We start from the raw sequence: 19974 nt of genomic DNA, 5'->3' as shown, positions 1-19974 counted from the left end.
TCCCTGACCGAAATTCGTTCGAAAGTCATCCAAGTTCATCCCATGCTGAAATTTGGCCTCGTTGGCCCCGACAAAAAATCTGTCAAATTCTATGGTGTCAGCCCTATGGACACAAGTATTAAAAAATTTAATTTGAATTTATTTTATGAAAAATGAATTTTGGATTTTGAACTTGATCCAAATATTTAGATCTGGATTTAAACTTGATCTAAATATTTGGATCTAAATTTTTAAAAAATTCAATCTACTTTTTTTGAAAAAATAGATTTGGATTGAAAATCTAATCTAATTATTTGGATCCAAAATGGATGTCGATTGGATTATTAAAAATTCAATCCATGATCACCCCTAACCATCTTCGATGACTTTCTAACATGAAAAACTCGCAATTCATTTGTTTGAAAAAACAAATTAGTAAATAAAAGTTAGAATGATTATTCTCCATTATATTCTTTATTCACCTACACATTTGCACAAAGATAAAGAGTAGTCCTTGTGCTCTTCATTCTTCTCTTAATCTAAACAAGGTATGAGTGTAGTAAATTGATGCATAACGAAAATTTTAGGAATGGTTGTGGTTTATCAGCAACAGAACAATTGAAGGATTCTTTCCCTTTCCATTACACCAATACACGAGATACCAGAAAAAGACAGCAAAATTTGAACGAAGGAAGCAAAGAGAAAAACTTTAACACCGTGTTTGACATAGAAAACAGGAACACCAGCAGCTAAATGGATCATCAACACCACATGGTTGCCACTGCCATCAAAGCTATGCCAAGTGCCATAAACTTTGTTCCACCAATGCTCATCAAATTCACTGCTCCCGATTTATTATGATCCTGATTTGTTTCATCCTGATCGTCCTCAGAAGAGTTTTCCTTAGCGGCTTTGGGAGCCTTTGCAAGAGTTGTTGGAGCCAACGCTGGAGCCTTATTGGTTGCAAAGAAATCAAGAGGAAGAAGCACCTTGTCGACGTGATAAATCCCAAGTTTGTTATCGGAGTAGACTACACCCAAAACGGTGGCATTGACGACCCCAGTTGAAATGTTGACACTGTTACCTAATGCATTCACGTTCAGTGGAAGCCTTACAGGGTCTTTGCCAGCCACTGTCTGCACAGGGTTGCTCAGAGAATCAAAGTTTGAGCTTGACACAAACTCTGGCAATATGTGGAACTGCACAAGTTCGATTTTCTGGCCTTCGTTGAGGGAGTTGAGGAAGCCAGCTTTGAGGTTGGAAAAGGCAGAATCATCTGGTGCAAGAATGGTTATGCCCCCACTCTTTGCTGTTATGAGCTGTGAGTTGATGTTGTTCATGATTTCTGTGGTTTTGAGGAGGCGAATCAGGGTTGAGAACATTTTGGCCTTTTTAAGGATTCTGGTGATGTCATCAGGGACAGAGTCAGGGGAATCTGGGGACTGAGGTAATGTTGGGACTAATGGTTTTGGTGACGGTGCTGAAGCCTTTGGGGTATGGGGAGTTTTTGCTGCAGGTGCTTTTGGTGCTGCTGCAGGTGCAGGTGAAATGGCCAAACTGGTAGAGCATAAGAGTAGGAAGAGAGATAAGGTGAAAAGGGTTGCTTGTTTCATCTTCCAGTTGCTAATTGGAGCCTGTTGATGGCTTTGATGATTGTGTCTGTGGAAGAATGTGAATGATTTGTGTTAATGATTGTTCAAGTTTTTGTCTGATATGTTGGATTTGTGAAGGAGAGGGTTTATATAGAGATTAGAGGGCAAGGAAATGATAGGTTGGTGAAATTTGATAGCTGTGGAGTGACATCCCAACAGTCATGGAGTATGTTTGTTTAGTGGGAAAGTAACAAGAAGCTTGCTGAGATTGTATGTATGCCCTACATACAAATTATTTGTTGTTGAAAGTGTGAAAGTGCGAGGAAAGATACTTTTTACCACCAATTGATGAATATTGAGAGTTTTTTTTTTTAATTAATTATGATAATATTCTCTTCATTTAGATTACTTTTTCTCCCTTTTTCATATCTCCCTCCACTTCATTTGTTCTTAAATTAAATGACTTATATTTGTATTTATATGTTTCTCTCTTTACACTTTTCATCTGTTTATCTTTTCTCATTCTATGCATTTTCCTCCCACCAAATGTGTTCTATTAGATCCTCCAACAATTCGAAAATCTGCTGGAGAGGAAAAATCTAGCACTAACAGAGATAATCAGGCTATCATTTTTTATTTATTAGAGATATTTCAAAATCCGTCTGTGAGGTCTAAAGTTAGATGAAATATTCCTCACCAAGATCCTTGTGTTAATAAATAAGTCTAACTTTTTTTTTCAATTATGATTGAAGTGTATATGTAATTGCCATAGTATGCAGTAATTGACTTTGAGCAGTTGAATTGATTGATGTTATTGGACAAAAACTTAGTAACTTTGTCACACACATATCAGTTAATCTTTTGTATTCAAGTTTATATCAGTTAAGTGTTGATTCTTTTAAAATAATAGGAAACCCAGTAGAACCTCAATGAAATTTTGAGTTTTTAATAAAAAGAAATTATTCATAACAAATCTAGATAGACCTAAGTATATAAATCATACTACATTAAATATTCAAATAAAAAAGCTACTCAATATAGAATTTAATAATAAGTTTGCTTAAGCACCTGTTAAGAAAATTAAAAAAAAAAAATAGAATGTGTAAAAAGTGTCCTCTTCATAATACTTTTTAATGTGTTCTCTAGTGATTTTCAATAATTTTTTTAATTTTTTTTAACTGGGAATACCAGTTAAAAAATGAGATGACAATAAGTTATGGTCTTAACTCTTGTGCAATAGAGTATTAAAAGAAAAAACTATTCATATATAATTGAACCAAAATGCATACAAAACCACATACACTACAACCAAGATAAATATAAGTAGATCATCATTTTCTTCTTGCCTTCAACATGCATATCATGTCATATCATGGCTCCACCCATGAAAGCAACCCCAACAACAAAAGACATCCACTTTACAAGTACGCTGTTGAAGTTCATGCAACCACCAGAAGCCTCCACCGGAACACCGCTGTCATCATCCATATTTTTGTTAGTATCACCACTTTTGTCTGCAGATGATTTCGGTGCCGGAGCCTTATTAGGTTTAGGAAGAAGCACGTCAAGTGGAAGAAGCACCTTGTCCACCTCATAAATAGCAAGCTTGTTGTCTGCATACACGGTGCCTGTAATGGTGGCATTGACGGCACCGGTGCTCATGCTCACGTGGCTGCCACCGTAAGTGGTGATGTTAAGTTGCAGCCTCTGGGGGTCATCACCGGCTTGGGTCTGAACGGGGTTGGTGAGAGTGTCGAAGTTGGAGATTGAGATGAAGGAAGAAAGAGTGTGGAATTGTAAAAGTTCCACCTTTTGCCTATCGTCGAGTGAGTTCAAGAACCCTCCTTTTAGCTTTGAAAAGGCACTGTCAGGTGGGGACAAAATGGTCAATCCCCCGGAACCCGATGTGAGGAGTTGAGAGTTGAGTTGGTTGATCAACTGGGTCGTCTTCAAAAGCCGAATCAGAACGGAAAATCTTTTGGCCTTACTCAGTATTTGAGCAATGTCAATGGTAGAAGCTTTTGGGGTGGCGGGTGAAGGAGCAGCGTTGGGAGACACTGGTACCAATGGAACAGTATTCATTCCCGATGGAGATGCCAATGGTGATTGTGGTCCTGTTGCGGGTGATGGTTGAGCTGATGTGGTGACTATCACAAGTACAAGTGAGGCACATAAGAAGAGAGAATGTTGCATCATGTTTTTGTGTTATAGTGATTGTTTTGAACACTACAGACTGTAATGTGTTACTTCTGTTGTCTGTTTTTGATGTGAGGAAAATGGAAGAAGTCGCTTCCGTTATATAATGTGGCAGAGGAAGAATGATGTGTACAAGGTGTGTGTGTCAGAAAGATTAAACATCGCTCTGTAAACAATTTTCAGTTACCTATCATGGAAAGTTGGTGCATCAAGGTGAGAGATGGAGAAGTTGTTCTGAGTTGGAATTGAGAAGTGGAAGAAAGGAAGTATTTGCTGGTATGTGAACATCTGCAACTATTTTACTTTCACGTCATAATTCATAGGTTGTCACCATACATGAGTTGGATTTGGATGCATGGCGACACTGTGTACTAGTTGAGTATTTACATCAATAAAAATGGATAGTCATTGTCTTGATCACTGACAGGGGTTTGATTGTGCATGGAACTTGTATTAGGTGTGAGATAGTGAGATCTGGCATACTCTTTAACTGTATGATATAAAAAACTAAAAACGTAAATCCTGTACTTTGGTCCACATTGCTTATTATGTTGTATTGGAACAGAGCTTGAAGCCTCGTCAAAATAGAAAAAAATGTCCCAAGCACTCATATGTTTCGGTTTAATGTTTAATTTTCCTTGTTGTATTGTAGGTTAACTTTATGTTGGGATTCTAAATTAAGTTCTCTAACCAATGTCACGTACAAGTATAATATTATTATTCTAGTATACTCGATAGTCTTACTTGCTAAAAAGTAAAAGTTAAAGACAATTTAAATTAATAATTAATGTTATTGAACTTACTTCTCCATGGTGCAAATAAATTATCCTTCGAATTTGTGTAAAGCTTACATTGTTAATTTTTTTTTTAGAATACTGATATTTTGACTTACTATTTTTATTCACTTTTAATCCATCACTTTACTAAAAAAATCAAAATATTATTATCTTTTAAGAGGGTGCATAAATCCTTCCCCGTAAAGAAACAAAATTAAACTAGTGAGGGATCCTAAATCATGGATCAAAACCATTTTACTGCATGCTTAACAAATCACAATTTGGTGTGAATCAAGTTACCCTGTTAAATGTAAAATTTAATCAAGAGTATCGGAAGATAAAAATTCAATATTCTTGGGAAAAATGGGCAATGAGGCATATCTTCTTTCCCCACCTCCTTTAGGGTGTCTTCCTTTGATAGGATGGATATGGAGGAGAGTGTAAAGATGAATTTGTGTAGATTTAGGTGGATGAATTTTTGTGTTTTTTTGAGTGGATTTAGAGGGTAAAGTGAGTAGATTTGGAGATAAATTTTATGAAAATTAGTGAAAGATTTGATTGATGTGATAAATAAAATAAATTGTAAAAATAGATAGAATTAGAAAATTACCAAAATACCCTTGATGAAAAAAAAAGAATGATTTTGTAATTTGATGTTATAAAAATAATTATAATTAATTAATACGAATTAAAAAAATATTAAATTTATATAAAATTTTAAAATAAAAAAATTAAATTTTTATGAATGTAAAAAAAATTATACAATTAAATTTTAAAAAAAATATATAATTAAATTTTAAACTAAAGTTAAATAAAGTTAAAAAAATTAAAAAAAAAAGTCAAAAAAGTCAAGAAAAAGGTCAAAAAAAAATATAACCATGACACCGGTGTCGTAACCGGTGTCGTCCCCTTTAAAAACAAAGCACCGATTACGTAACCGGTGTCATCCCTTTCTCTGAAATTCACAACACCGGTGCCACATCGGTGCCATCCCAGTCACCCTCACCACCCCTGCAAGACCTGCCACACCGGTGCCATCCGAGTTCCCTCACCACCCCTAACACCTATCACACCGGTGCCATCCCACTCCCCATCACCACCCTTGCAATACCTGTCACACCGGTGCCATCCCATTCCCCCTTCACCACCCCTGCAACACCTCCAACACCACTCATGCCACCACCGCAACACCTCTCACGACCACCACCACACCCCAAAGAACCTCATCTTCCTTCCCCTCCGCACTCAACAATCACAGTAACTCACCTCACGGATGACCTTTTGCTTCAAAAAACCAAACAACCAAAGAAACGAGAGCAAGATAGTAAAGTCTTTAATAATACTCGCTAATCTTCTGCTTCTATCGTGGATGAAAAAATTTGTGCATCCCTCAAATCAACCCTCGTTTATCGGTCCTAATCAGTGCAATGAAACACAATTTCAAAATGAATATGCGCTTCCTTATTCCGTTGAACACTGACATTCACTCCAGAGAACAGACCCTTAGTTACCAAACTTTACAACTACTCATTCTCTAACCTTTTAAATAAATATTGGATAAGTAGTTAGTTCGGTACGATAAGTATTAAATATTTGGTTTATAGTACAATAAAAAAAACAATAACATAACATCTTCATACAAATTTTTTAATTCCATTAGTTTTATTCGAATTCTGTTAATGGTTGAAGTTATTGAGTATGAGTTTGGTCTTTAGTAATTAACATGTGTCTTTATTGAAAGGAAAATTAACTTTAAATGCGAATCTATGTTTAACAAAAATTAGAGGCTTATGGGACAAAGTTTCTGTTAGGAAAGCTTGTAAGCATTATTTAAGAAACCATAAATTAAAAGCACAACACTTAAATTAATAGAGGAAAAAATCACTCTGATAAATTCTCACATTCACTCCTTTCTCGCAATCACAAAACATTACATTCTTCAACATGAAAGACATACTACAATGAAATCTGGTAAATTCTGCAAAAGCTATTTGGTTTATGATAACAATGCAATCAGGAGAACAAGTCCAAGGACAAGGGACAAAAACTTTCCATGGCTGATTTTCACAGTGCCAGAGGTACCGTTGGTGGAATTAATCTCAGATGATTCTGAGGAATCTGGGGACAGAGACTTCTCCTTATCTGCTTTAGGCGCCTTTGCCGAAGATTCTGGTGCCAAAGAGGGCGCCTTTGCAGGTGCCTTAGCAACAACAAAGAAGTCCATAGGAAGAAGAACCTTCCCTACCTTATAAATAGCAAGATGCTTATCTGTGTATACAATGCCAGTGATGGTGGTGTTAACCTCACCCGTTGAGATGTTCACACTCCCTCCGTAACTTATCACATTCAGTTCCACCTTTCCAGGTTTAGCCCCTGCAAGTGTTCTCACAGGGTTGGTCAGGGTATCAAAGTTGGAGCTAGACACATACTCCGAAAGAACATGGAACTGTAAGAGCTCGAGCTTTTGGCCATCAGAGAGAGAGTTGAGGAAGCCTGGTTTGAGTTCGGAGAAGGAACTGTCATCAGGTGCTAGAATGGTGATGCCACCTGATTTAGTAGTGAGGAGTTGTGCATTGAGTTGGTTGATCAATTGGGTGGTTTTCATGAGTCTGATAAGGATGTTGAATGACTTAGCCTGCCTCAGGATTCCAACAATGTCAACTGCTGAAGTGTCAGGAGTGGAATCACTTGGTGAGTCTGGCAATGAGGGAACCAATGGTTGTTTAGGAGCTTCAGCTGGTGGGGTAGGTGTAGGTTGTGCTGGTTTGAGAGGGGCAGAAGCTGGTGATAATTGGGCTAAAGTGGTGCTGGAATACAAAAATGAAATTAAGAGTGCTACTGAGAAAGACAAAACACATTGCTTTTTCATCATGGTTTTAGTTTTGAGGATTGAAGGGTACGATGCTAGACCAGAGGAAAGAATGCAAGTGGTAGGATTTTTATTGGGAATGAGAACTTGATGCATTGATGATATGGTGGAGATGGCTTTTATAGAGCGAGTGTGGGAGTGAGAGACCATGATAGGTAGGTGGAAGGTTTTGTTTCAAACTTAAATTGTGATTTGTGAGCATACACACAGTTGTTAGCTAGAAAAGGATATTTAGATTTTGCATCAACTATCTACTGATGTATTAAGCATAATGCATTTTAAGGATTGAATGCTACACCATTCTGCCATCGAAATCAATTGATTTCGTCAATAGTATTTTGTTTTTGTGTTTTTTTGTTTTTTGCTGAGAGCATTGTAATTAAACAGTGTTTTTTTTTTTTTTTTTTTCTGAGGATTTATAGGGTGAAAGAAAGAGTGCTTGATCAAACGGTTCAACCAATAGAGACAGACACACGCAAATGTTTTATTTTGGGAAACTTTTCATTCAAACTTAATCAATCCAACTTCTTTTACGAGAAATAGCCTTATTGCCCCTCACAAGTAAAAAATAAGACTATACAGATCATTCTTAAGTTAAGAGTTTCCTCTTTCATAAAACTATGAATACACTGTTTTTGTTTGACACGTTTTTCCTAGTTTACTAGCAGAAGGCCTTTTTACATTGGCCAATGAGGAATCATCTTCAACGAGTGTCTGAGACTTGGGAAAGTGCAGCAGAGTGCTATTCAGCAAAGTCCAAGATAATAAATGGGCTTGAAGCAACAAGTTTATGCACAAGAAGCTTCAACAGCTAAACTCTTTGCTACTCCTTTACATGGATCTCCGAATGTATTAATTGATAGTTCAATTCTACAACTGCTTGATCCAATGCAGCCCTGTTAACAGAAGCTCCTTAGAGTAAGTATAATCCAATTGAAAAGATAAAATAAAATTAGCCACAAAAAAGACATATATGAACTTCTTGTTTAATGACAAAGCATGATAACACCTTCTGCACAATGGATAGAGCCTTATTGCTGCTGCAGCGTCCATGTTTGAAGTTCCCACAAGTCCCCTGAGGTGTTCCAAAACTAGCAAATTTAATGGAAGAGATCACCTGATTAGGATAAGGGCATTCCAGTGACAGTACAGGCCCTACTTTCCTTCCTGATTCTGCATCTGAACTCCATAAGTCTACAGGTGGAGGGTGAGACTCAGATACATGAGAACACACGCTTCCTATCTGTTTTGTAGCAAAAGTGATTTGCTTAGGGTTGCCTCCACTTTCCTCAAACAAAACAAGTGTGTTGCCTTCAGGTCGTAACCATGATCGAGGTACATGGTATCTGCAGGATTAGTTACTAAATAAGTATCTAGCATGATTTCAACTTACTTTCAAGTTTCAACTTCTCATGCAGAATATGTAGCACTTACAATGTCTGTGATGGCTTTCCACAGTTCTGGAGACATTTGGATGCTTGATAGGACCCTCTATAATTGCAGGAATCAGTACAACCACCACTTGGAGAGGCATACGTAGGCCAGTATCGCCCAATGCTCTGTCCATTCACCCAAGCCTCACCTTTTCCCATCCCCGTGAAGTCAATTGCAACTGGATTGCTACCAGAGGGAGCAACAAAGTTTGTCTAATAGAATCCATTAATACATTAGCTAGCAGCAAAATCATTTGTCCTATAGTAGCATTGCCTTAATTTTCTATAAGTGTGTGACTGTGAAGATATCAGATGCAAAAGTAAACATGAAATTAGACAATCCATAACAAAGGGAAACAAATTGGAGCAAAGTAAAGAGACTTTGTCTTCTTATGCAGTTATAAGGATAATTAACTTCTTGATTATATATTCTGTTAAAGATTACCTTGTACCAAATCAAGGGTTGGTGTACAGGTAGGGTAGACTGTGAATTCCACTGTCCAGAACTGCCACCAGATGGACCTAAATCTTCACCTTTAAGACCAATCTGAATTCACAAAATTATGGACAGTCTATTCTATATATGGGTCCAACCAAAACCTCAAAATGAGAAAAAAAAAAAAAAAAACTGGCTTTAGTTAGGCTGGGGCATGAGACTAACCTGATATTTCCACATATGGGAGGAAAGATCAAGGGAGCTTCCATTTTTCAAACCTTTCAATATCACAGGACCAGTGATCCCTGCACCCCATGTGTCAAAAAAAGCTCCATAGTTCTGATGCGCATAAGGTTTGCATTAGTTAATGTGGCGATGAAAATTGGTTTAGTGATAAAGTGAAATAATACGGGGAGGATTAACAGATCAATATATTACAAGAAGAAAAGACGAACCTGAAGTCCCACAGTTAAACTCAGGAGATCAATTGTGTTCTTCCCAGCCACTAGAGTGATGGGGATGTCTACTTTGAAGTTGGCTTTCTCATGGTTTCCCTTTCCACTCCCTGAAAAAGTTCTCCATAATGTCACAGATGAGTGTCATCATTGATAGATAATGAAATATTCCATAATGTCCACAGATGAGTGAACATCAATGTTGAAGGTAGTCCAGAGGAAGCAAAATTGTGCAGTTAAAAATCAGAACAAAAGGAAGATAATTTGGCGATTGAAATGGCCTATATGTTTTAATTGTATTTCTTTCTATATTCTTTCTTCTTCCTTTTTTCTTTTTTCCTTTGCTTACATTTTTTAATACATTAAGTGTATTTTATAGACTGAAATAACTCTTAGAATTCCGTAACAATACTCTCTAACAGTTAAACATATAAAGAGTGACATAAATACCACTAAATACTCTTAATAGACTCTTTAATAAGCATAAATTTCCATTAAACACTTGTAACAACACATTACTCAACAGAACATGAGTTATTACATCTACTCAGTATACATTTAAATGTTTAAGAATGCGAACTTGTGTGAAGTTTTTGGATCTGCAACCACACATACTAGGAAGATAGAGATACCAGAATACATAAGTTTACCTCATTTTAAAGCATTTTCTAAAGGAGAAGCTTTGACTTCAAGAAGGGTGGGTGGAACAAGATTTAAATTTAATATACCTGCAAGTTTCCCATTTATGAAAGCGCAAAGAGCATGACCAAGGGATTTAATGTGAAGGACAGCTTGAGTACCAGTATCAAGATCAATGCTGCAGAAAAAAACCATGAAAAGCATTACTATGGGACAGAAAATTTCAAGTCAGAAGACAGCTTCTCCACCTAGAAGATATATTATATACCTTAATGAGTACCACAAGTAATCACTTCTATCAGCAGTTGTATTTATTTGCTCCAGTAACCCAAATTTTGAGAATGAATCAGCCTTTGAAATGCCAATTGGTTCACCAATCCAACTCCATCCCGAGTAAGAATCATCCAACAAGCCAACCTCTTCTTTTAAAGATTCAGTTGTAAAGCTTGAAATCACAGATGCAGAATTAATCTGTAATCACAAATAACTAGTTATGCAACTTCATGCACTAGAAAATGAAAGAAAAGGTCTAAAGTGTAGATAGATCAATCACATGCATTCTGAAAGTAACTTTGTTCAATTGAACTATATATGTTGATCTTAAAGCGGATAAGGCAAACCTTTGCAGTATTGAGCACTACATTCTTGCAGTCTGGTAAGATGCTGACAGACCATGCAGGCAAGTGATATGAATTTCCATTGAATGTCACTTTTGCATCAGATGTGGCAATGTTGGCAAGGAAAGCAGAACATAGAGCTCCTTTCTTGTAAACTGCAACCTGGATTTGAATAGTATATGTTAAGAGATGTAACTAAACTATCCATTTGGGATAACTGATTCTGAATTCTGAGTTTGACATTCATTATATCCATTTACCCAACATTTAGATCACTAGGATAATCCAGAAATTGTGGCCTAATTCTGAAAGGACTACTTATTACCTCTATATTTGGTCCAAGAGATGTAATTGTTGGATCAGTAGCTGTCAGTACTTCTTCACAAAGTTTTATGGCCTTATGCAAATCTTTAAGGTGGCCCCACTTAGGCTGTCTAATAATTCCTGAATCATGCAGTTCAGATATAAAATGTGAATTTCTTGTCATGATACAAGTTTGATTATTTTTCTTGTTGACTGCATATGGAAGCAATGTTGACTAGTTTATATAATTCTACAGAGTAGACAATAAATATGAAATATAAAGGTTGCAAAAATTCCATACCATACTCATCAATTGGTGCATCATAATCATAACTACTAGCAACAAAAGGCCCACCAGAAGCCCGGCCAAAGTTTGTCCCTCCATGGTACTGTTTCGGAAGCAACCAAAAAAGTTCCTAATTATCTACAATAGCTTAAAGTTAAAAAAGCCTTCAACATCATTTAAGGTTGCATTACCATATAGTAATTGTTGAAAGTTCCCCCTCGTTGGAAAAAGCGTGCCACAGCAAATGCAAGATCTTCCACAGGTCTGTGAGGTAAAGCATCACCAAATGCAAGAAACCTACAGTTTTTTGTAAATTTCGATAGGTTAGAAGAAAAACAAAATTAGAGTTGAATGTGAATGGAGATACTATCAGTCAGATCATATTTTGAGTATTATTTTCAAGTGACTAATGATGTATACAGAAAAGGACACTAACCATCCAGTATAACCCTCAGTCCATATTTTTGGTTTTGCCTTAGAATTCGGTTTGAATTGATCACAGTAAAATCCATTGCACGTGTTAATCTGAGAGTAGTTGATATGACAAAATGTGAGGTTAATAATGGTTTTGGATAATAGTTGACAGCAACATAGTACGATTGCTCAATTCAGGAATCAAGAAAACAGATAATGGTGTAATACAACTATATAACACTAGAAGAAAGCTAAAACATAGACTGTTCTGCATAATTGTAGATGGCTTAAAGAAGAAAACTTACAATTGGATCAGGAGCATCTAGCTGTTGGCACATTACCCAAGGAACCCCTGTATCAAGAGATGTTGCCATTGATGCTGCCCATCTGATGTAGGATTTACCAGCTGGACCATAATGATCATCAATGTTCCCATACTCATTTTCAATCTGTTCATAGCATTTTCACATTTAAAAGTTGGCACTATGCTAATAGAAATTCAGAACTGTCTGTTTATCATGCTTCGACATTTGGATAAGAAAAATGTTTTCAGTAAAATTTAAGAAAAACCTGAGACAAAATAATAGGTCCTCCCTGTGACATATAGAGATTCTCCTGCTTCATCATATCTACAATCTTAGCTGTGAATCGCTTCATTTCTTCCTGAAAACAATTCAATTTCACATGATAGCAGAAGAAGATTTAGCAAGATAAGACACGGAGAAAGGAAAGGAATTATAACCTCAAATGGTTTGTTATCAGTTCGGAACTGAATTCCCGGAATAAAATGTAGCCAAAGAGGGAAACCACTGCTCAGAAAAGTTAAAGGCCATGATCAGATATCAACTTCTTTGTGAAAAAATACATACAAAGATCATATTTTACCCGTAGTTCCATTCAGCACATGCGTATGGACCAATCCGGAGATGCACATATAGGCCTGCTGCTGCTACTGTCTTCACAAATTTAACCAAATCTGCCCTACCTTCAAAATTATACTGCCAAGCCAAAGCACACATTCTTTCATTGATTTATTCACAAATTTAAGCTTCTGATTGATATTAAGAAATACCCTCTATCTCATTGTTCTTATTAACTCAGAAAAATATGAGAAGCAGTGATCATTTACTTTCCAAAGCTGCATATACTTATTTTCAGGTTTGATTACTGAGAAAGTTTGAAAAATGAACACAATGCAAGTAGCAATGAACAACAGAAACTATAGAAGAATGGTAATAGTAATAATAACTTTAACAGAACTAGAAAGAAGAGGACCTGGCCTCGAACTGGTTCGTGTAAGTTCCAGAAAACATAAGTCTCAATCACATCAAGTCCTCCATCTTTGGACTTTTGAATGATGTCTGGCCACATCTGCAACAAACAAACACCACCCCTTTTAACTCCAACTTCAAAAACAAAGGAAAAAATGGTCACATGTAACAAACACAGACAGAGAAAGAGGGTAATGAAGAGAACCTCTGGAGTGCTACGAGGGTAATGAATAGAACCAGAAACCAAGACTCGGCGCTTGCCATCAATGACCAATGCTCTATGGTCGTAAGTGACATTTGTGGAAAACGAAGTAGGAGCATAAATGCAGAAGAACCAAAGTAAAAGAAACAGAGTCTGTGATGCTCTCATTGCCTTCTGGAATTGTTAGAGCAAAAAGAACAAACAAAAGCAACAGATGAATGATACCCTCTTTGCGTTATGCTCTAGTACTTGAAGAAAAACAAGTGCTAAAACAAAACGGGCTTAAGAATCAACACAGATTATACTCATTCCACTGTCATTTATAGCACTTCTTTCCAGAAAGAGAAGCGAGACTCAAACTCAATAACCTTTTTCTTTCCTCATGAACACCTTTAAAGCAGTACCACAACCACTCTCTCTGTCATATTTGCGAAGGAAAAGACAGTGGCCATGGTAGAGAACGTAGAAGAGAGAGATTGGAAGAGAAAACGAAGAATGGTGAAGAGAGAAAGGGGATCTGCAGTGAGGTGCAGAGCCAAGCTCGTGGGAGAAGCAAGAGAAAGGTAAGAACTGTTTCTGTTATTGTTTTTATTTCTCTGTTCATACAAAAGGGGAAAAACCCAATCGGGTTTTATAGAAAGAGGGGAAAAACAGGGGTACAATGAAAACCCTAGATTACTGATTAAATCAGTAATCAGTTATAAGAAAAGGGGGAAAACGGGAAAAACCCTAAGGGTTAGGGTTTCAATATCCTCCCCTCAAGCTGGATGGTGGATGCTCAACATCCCAAGCTTGTGAACATTGAGCTTGAAGTTGGTACGGTGGAGCGCTTTCGTAAAGATGTCGGCAAGCTGGTTATTGGAGCTGATAGGGAGAAGACGAAAGAGGTTGTTCTGGAGGCGTTCGCGAATCACATGACAGTCAATGTCAATGTGCTTCGTTCGTTCGTGGAAAGAGGGATTCTGAGCGATATGTCTGGCGGCCTGATTATCACAATAGAGAACTGGGGGCAGATCAAGTTGAATGCAGAGGTCATGAAGAATATAGCTAATCCACTGAATCTCACATGATGTAGTCGCGAGAGCCCTGTACTCAGCTTCAGAAGATGATCGGGAAACAGTACTCTGTTTCTTGGATTTCCATGAGATGAGGGACTCTCCCAGGAACACACAATAACCAGTGACACTGCGTCTTGTTTCAGGGCATGTGGCCCAATCAGAGTCACTGAAGCCTTTTATTTGTAGATCAGTGTCTTTAGGAAAAAACAGTCCTCGACCAGGATCAGCCTTGATGTATCTTAGGATATGATGGGCAGCTTGGTTGTGGCAAACAGTGGGTGCCTGTACAAACTGACTGAGAAGATGCACAGAGTAATTGATGTCAGGTCTGGAGTTGGTGAGATAGAGAAGTTTCCCTATCAATCGCCTATAGGAATCAGCATTGTAGGAGGTATTATTAGTTGCGAAAAGAGGCTTTGTGTCATTCATGAGGGGGGTTTGGCAAGGCTTGCTGTTAGTCATTCCAGTTTCACTTAGTATGTCCAAGGCATACTTTCTTTGGCACATATGGATCCCTCTCTTGGTCCTTGAAATCTCAAAACCCAAAAAATATTTTAGTTTCCCTAAATCCTTGATTCTGAAGGTCTGATGCAGAGTACCTTTGGTCTTATTGATAATCTCCATAGAATTCCCTGCTAATATAATGTCATCTACATACACAAGTAAGGCAGTGAAAGTACTAGCAGTTTTATGTATGAAAAGGGAGTAGTCAGAAGTGGATTGAATAAAACCGAGTTCTAAGAGAAAAGAGGAAAGCTTAGCAAACCACTGACGGCTGGCCTGCTTTAGGCCATATAGAGATTTAGTTAGACGGCAGACTTGTCCTTGTTTGGGAAGTTTCAGTCCTGGTGGAGGTGTCATGTAGACTTCTTCATTTAAATCTCCATGTAAAAAAGCGTTATCAACATCAAGCTGATATAGGTACCAATCCTTGGCAGCTGCTAAGGCTAAAATGATTCTGACAGTTGTGAGTTTAGCCACAGGGGAGAAAGTGTCAAAGTAGTCTATTCCCTCTTGTTGGGAATATCCTTTCGCAACCAACCTAGCCTTATGCCTTTCTATACTTCCATCAGATTTATACTTGGTCTTGAAAACCCATTTGCAACCTATGGGCTTCTTTCCATTTGGGAGATTGGTGAGATACCAGGTTTTGTTGTTTTCAAGAGCTTGTATTTCCTTGTTCATAGCATCCCTCCATTCTTTAGTTTTGCTAGCTTCAGTATAGGACTGTGGTTCGTGGTTGGCAGTGATGGCGAGAGTGTAGTGAAGATGCTCCTTTGATAAACCATCATAAGAAACGACAGAATCAATGGGATAAGCAGTTTTATAGTTGGCCTTTATTTTGTTACTGTATTTAGGTTGACAAGAGTTATTGATAGTTAAGGAACCATTAACCTGGTAGTCCTTCAGATAATGAGGAATTTTTCTGTCTCTCCTGGATCTTCTCAAATCCTGAATGTTGTCTTCTGTGTCATCTTGTTCATATGCTGTATTTTCTTGGTTGTCATGATCTTGGGCAGGTTGATTCACAATCTGTTCAGGTTCTGTCTGCTGTAAATTGGAGCTGTCAGTTGTCCTGTCTTCTTCATCATCAATAGTGCTATCATTTTCTTGAATTTCTCCTGTAGGATCGTTAAGAGCAATATGGTTCTCCCTAATGTTGATATGAGAGTCATTTAAGAAACTAAAATCCTGATTCATGTGATTATTTCTTTCAGCAATGATGGTTTCAGTGGAACTGCAAGGGAAAATGGTTTCATAGAACAAGACATTTCTACTTATAAAGATCTCTCTAGATTTTAAGTCAAGCAGAATGTATCCTTTTATTCCATTTTTAAAGCCAATAAAAACACATTTTCTTGCCCTAGGATCAAGTTTGTTTCTATTTATGTCAGGGGTAGAAGCAAAACTTAAGCAACCAAAGGTTTTCAGATCAAGATAAGTGGGAGATTTTGAATAAAGCATTTCATATGGGGATTTATTTTTTAAAACAGCAGAGGGTATTCTGTTTATTATATGAACAGCATGATTAACAGCATAAGACCAATAGCATTTAGGTATATTAGACTGAAATAGCAGGCTTCTAGTAACATTTAAAATATGTTGATGTTTTCTTTCAACTACAGAGTTCTGCTGAGGAGTATGAACACAACTCTTTTGGTGAATAATACCATATTTATTATAAAGATCATCATACTCAAATTCAGGGCCATTGTCAGATCTGATGATTTTTATATCCTTCTTAAACTGATTTTTAATGTATATAACAAAATTCAATAAAAGGCTTCTGGTTTCTCCTTTAGAATGCATGAGGAAAACCCAAGTATGTCTAGATAAGTCATCAACAACAGTAAGAAAGTATTTATGCCCATGTATGGAAGGAATGGAAATAGGACCCCATATATCAACATGAATTAAATCAAAACAATTATCAGAAATGGTAATACTGTGAGGAAAGGGCAATTTATGTTGCTTCGAGTAATGGCATATGTCACATATGTTGTTACAAGAATCACGAACATAAGGAAAAGTTCTACAAATTTGTCTTAGCACACTATTACATGGGTGTCCAAGTCTGTAATGCCATACATTTATGTCTTTCTTAGAGTAATTCATAGCATTATTAACAAAACCATGATCTTGTGAAGTAGAGGTGTTTTCATCAAGGTAGTACAGCCCCTTTATCATGCTAGCATGCCCAATCATCTTGTATGAATGATTGTCCTGTATCTGACATTGCTCACAAGAGAAAGTTAGTTTACAGTTTGAGTCATTTATGAGAGATTGAACAGATATTATATTGAAAGAAAATTCAGGAATGTATAGCACATTAAAAATGATCAAAGATTCTGAGAATTTCTTAGTTCCAGCAAATTCAGCAGTGACAGTAGAATTGTTAGGCAATTTTACAGTAATAGGTTTAATTCTGTAAAAGCTTGAAAATTGGCTTAGGTCATGGGACACATGGTTTGTGGCCCCTGTATCAAGTATCCAGGCTTTACCTTGCTGATTTTTGTGAGTTGAGACATTGTTGCTGAAGCTCTGGATGTGGCTGACAGAGTGCTTAGGCTCATCTTTGTCATCTAAAAGCTTCAGCAGTCTCTGAATTTGTTCAATACTTAAGGTTGTATTGGCAGTACCTTCTTCTGGAGTGTGATCAGAGGATTTTTGAGATTCAGGATTGACATTAAGGTTGCACATCTGTTGAGTATTGGAGTTTTTATTACTATAGGAGCCTTTATCTTGTTCTGTCCTTTGCTTGTACCATGGAGGATATCCGTGTTTTGAATAACACTCCTCTGCAGTGTGATTCATTTTGTGGCAGTAGGTGCATTGTTTTCCTTGATTAGGATTCCTGCCTCTGCCTCTTCCTTGTGCTCGAGACCCATTGCCTCTTCCTTGGCCTCTCCAAGAAGCTTGTTCTTGGTTCCTATATCCTTTGTCAGCTGTATTCATGAGAACTTTATTCTCATTAGCCAAATTTCCAGAACCATTGCCCTTTCTTTCTTGCTGCATGACAAGAGAGAAAACTTTGTTTATGTTAGGTAGAGGCTCCATGAGCAGTATCTGAGTTCTGACACTGTTGTAGTTATCATTTAATCCCTTTAGAAAGCAGATGGCATGTTCAGTCTCCCTCTGTTTCAAGAAAACTTTGGACAAATCACACTCACAGGGCTTTCCACAGGTGCAGTTAGGTATGGGTCTCAAGAACTCTAGTTCTTCCCACAACTTCTTTAATTCAGTGAAAAATTGACTTATGCTTCTATCTCCTTGTCTGATGGAATGAATTTCCTGCAACAGATCGGATATTTGAAAGTAGTCCCCTTGAGAAAATCTTTCCCTTAATTCTTCCCATAGTTCTTTAGCAGAATCTATGTACATAACACTCTCTGCAATGTCTGGTGCAAGAGTTCTCATAATCCATGAAAGAATCATCACGTTACATCTTTCCCAGGCTTCATAATTTGGGTCAGTGGGCAGAGGTGTTTTAATGCTGCCATTAACGAATTTCAGCTTGTTCTTGGAGAGCAAAGCACGTTGCATGTTCCTGCTCCAGGAAACATAGTTATTGTCATTTAAAACATTAGAAACTAGAACCAAACCTGGATTTTCTCCAGGATGTAGGTAGTAGGGACTGGTGGGTATGAGTGATTGGTCAAGATCAAAGTTGTTGGCCTTTTGGCTGGTGTATTCTGGCTTTGTTTCAGATTTCCCATCCATGATCCTTCAAAAAGATGCCAAGAATCACGTTCTTGGTATAAAGAAAGGGAAAAGCGGAAGCACAGCAGGTTAGAAACCTGCTCTGGTACCATAAAGCAGTACCACAACCACTCTCTCTGTCATATTTGCGAAGGAAAAGACAGTGGCCATGGTAGAGAACGTAGAAGAGAGAGATTGGAAGAGAAAACGAAGAATGGTGAAGAGAGAAAGGGGATCTGCAGTGAGGTGCAGAGCCAAGCTCGTGGGAGAAGCAAGAGAAAGGTAAGAACTGTTTCTGTTATTGTTTTTATTTCTCTGTTCATACAAAAGGGGAAAAACCCAATCGGGTTTTATAGAAAGAGGGGAAAAACAGGGGTACAATGAAAACCCTAGATTACTGATTAAATCAGTAATCAGTTATAAGAAAAGGGGGAAAACGGGAAAAACCCTAAGGGTTAGGGTTTCAATAACCTTATACATCTTTTTCTACAATTTATTTCCTTATGATATGGATCACTTCTTTTTTATTTTCTTTTTCTGCAAATGTAAATGGAAATTACGGATATTCTTCCAGCATTATCCTCAGTAAATTTTCTGTCTTTGAAATGTTCCCTTTTTAGCGGTCTCATACTTTGTTACATTAACTATTTTTCAAGTCATTTTCAATATTATAAGCTTCATTAACTTTAATACATTAAGCTTCATTATGATTCTTTAATAAAGCAACTTTGTCTCTTATTTATATTTTCTGAACTCATCTCAACACAGTTAATTTTCTTGAAAGATAGAAATGAATTGAAAAGGTGGAAAGAAAGGAATAAAATTTAAAAGTGGACAGCTTTTCAGGACAGACAGAAAAAACAAGTTTGTGAACAACCAATGTCTTGCTGTTTGATTAGGTTCATCAATCAGTTTCTTGTGTCTTTTTTGCACATCATGTTGCTGTTTGGCCTCTTGTTTGAAAGATACTCTGTTTATTAGCTGTGGAAATAAAAGAAGTTGTAAGCTGAAATTGATAAACATGGGAAGAGAAAGGTTATTTATGGTAAGCATTAAAAGGGTACGGCACGCACGCATGCAAAATATTTAAAGCTTGTAAGTTAGTTAATAACTTCATGATCTTCTTCTACTTTTGGCTTAAACTAAGTGTCTTTTTTTGTAATGAACTTTAAATTATTAAATATTATTATAATTAATTAAAAACGTTTTTTTTATTAAAATGACTATCTTTTATTTTCAATTAGGGAT

At 37.0% G+C, this 19974-nt stretch overlaps 4 protein-coding genes across 4 annotated transcripts; all 4 read right to left on the bottom strand.

Annotated features, from left to right (window-relative positions):
• Window positions 1-560: 560 nt before the first annotated feature.
• LOC114169014 (fasciclin-like arabinogalactan protein 11) lies at window positions 561-1680 on the bottom strand. Its single transcript, XM_028054023.1, has one exon. It carries the CDS (start codon window positions 1590-1592, stop codon window positions 741-743), a length of 852 nt encoding a protein of 283 aa, XP_027909824.1. The 5' UTR covers window positions 1593-1680; the 3' UTR covers window positions 561-740.
• A 1135-nt stretch (window positions 1681-2815) lies between these two features.
• Window positions 2816-3823, bottom strand: LOC114170090 (fasciclin-like arabinogalactan protein 12). Its single transcript, XM_028055572.1, has one exon. It carries the CDS (start codon window positions 3765-3767, stop codon window positions 2937-2939), a length of 831 nt encoding a protein of 276 aa, XP_027911373.1. The 5' UTR covers window positions 3768-3823; the 3' UTR covers window positions 2816-2936.
• Window positions 3824-6384: 2561 nt separating this feature from the next.
• LOC114169101 (fasciclin-like arabinogalactan protein 12) lies at window positions 6385-7488 on the bottom strand. The gene has a single exon (XM_028054124.1). It carries the CDS (start codon window positions 7413-7415, stop codon window positions 6540-6542), a length of 876 nt encoding a protein of 291 aa, XP_027909925.1. The 5' UTR covers window positions 7416-7488; the 3' UTR covers window positions 6385-6539.
• A 432-nt stretch (window positions 7489-7920) lies between these two features.
• LOC114168287 (beta-galactosidase 8-like) lies at window positions 7921-14134 on the bottom strand. The gene is made up of 19 exons (XM_028053040.1): window positions 13472-14134; window positions 13271-13366; window positions 12881-12993; window positions 12738-12804; window positions 12566-12658; window positions 12301-12444; window positions 12018-12106; window positions 11773-11878; window positions 11597-11684; window positions 11318-11436; window positions 10996-11154; window positions 10644-10846; window positions 10465-10553; window positions 9737-9846; window positions 9507-9620; window positions 9291-9392; window positions 8847-9058; window positions 8422-8758; window positions 7921-8308 (listed from the first exon to the last, which is right to left on the bottom strand). The coding sequence occupies exons 1-19, from the start codon at window positions 13634-13636 to the stop codon at window positions 8201-8203; spliced, it is 2514 nt and encodes an 837-aa protein (XP_027908841.1). The 5' UTR covers window positions 13637-14134; the 3' UTR covers window positions 7921-8200.
• Between the last annotated feature and the right edge of the window lie 5840 nt (window positions 14135-19974).

This window comes from Vigna unguiculata, chromosome 11 (genome assembly GCF_004118075.2).
Source record: "Vigna unguiculata cultivar IT97K-499-35 chromosome 11, ASM411807v1, whole genome shotgun sequence".
Taxonomy (NCBI): domain Eukaryota; kingdom Viridiplantae; phylum Streptophyta; class Magnoliopsida; order Fabales; family Fabaceae; genus Vigna; species Vigna unguiculata.
This window is presented reverse-complemented; position numbering and strand designations above follow the sequence as displayed.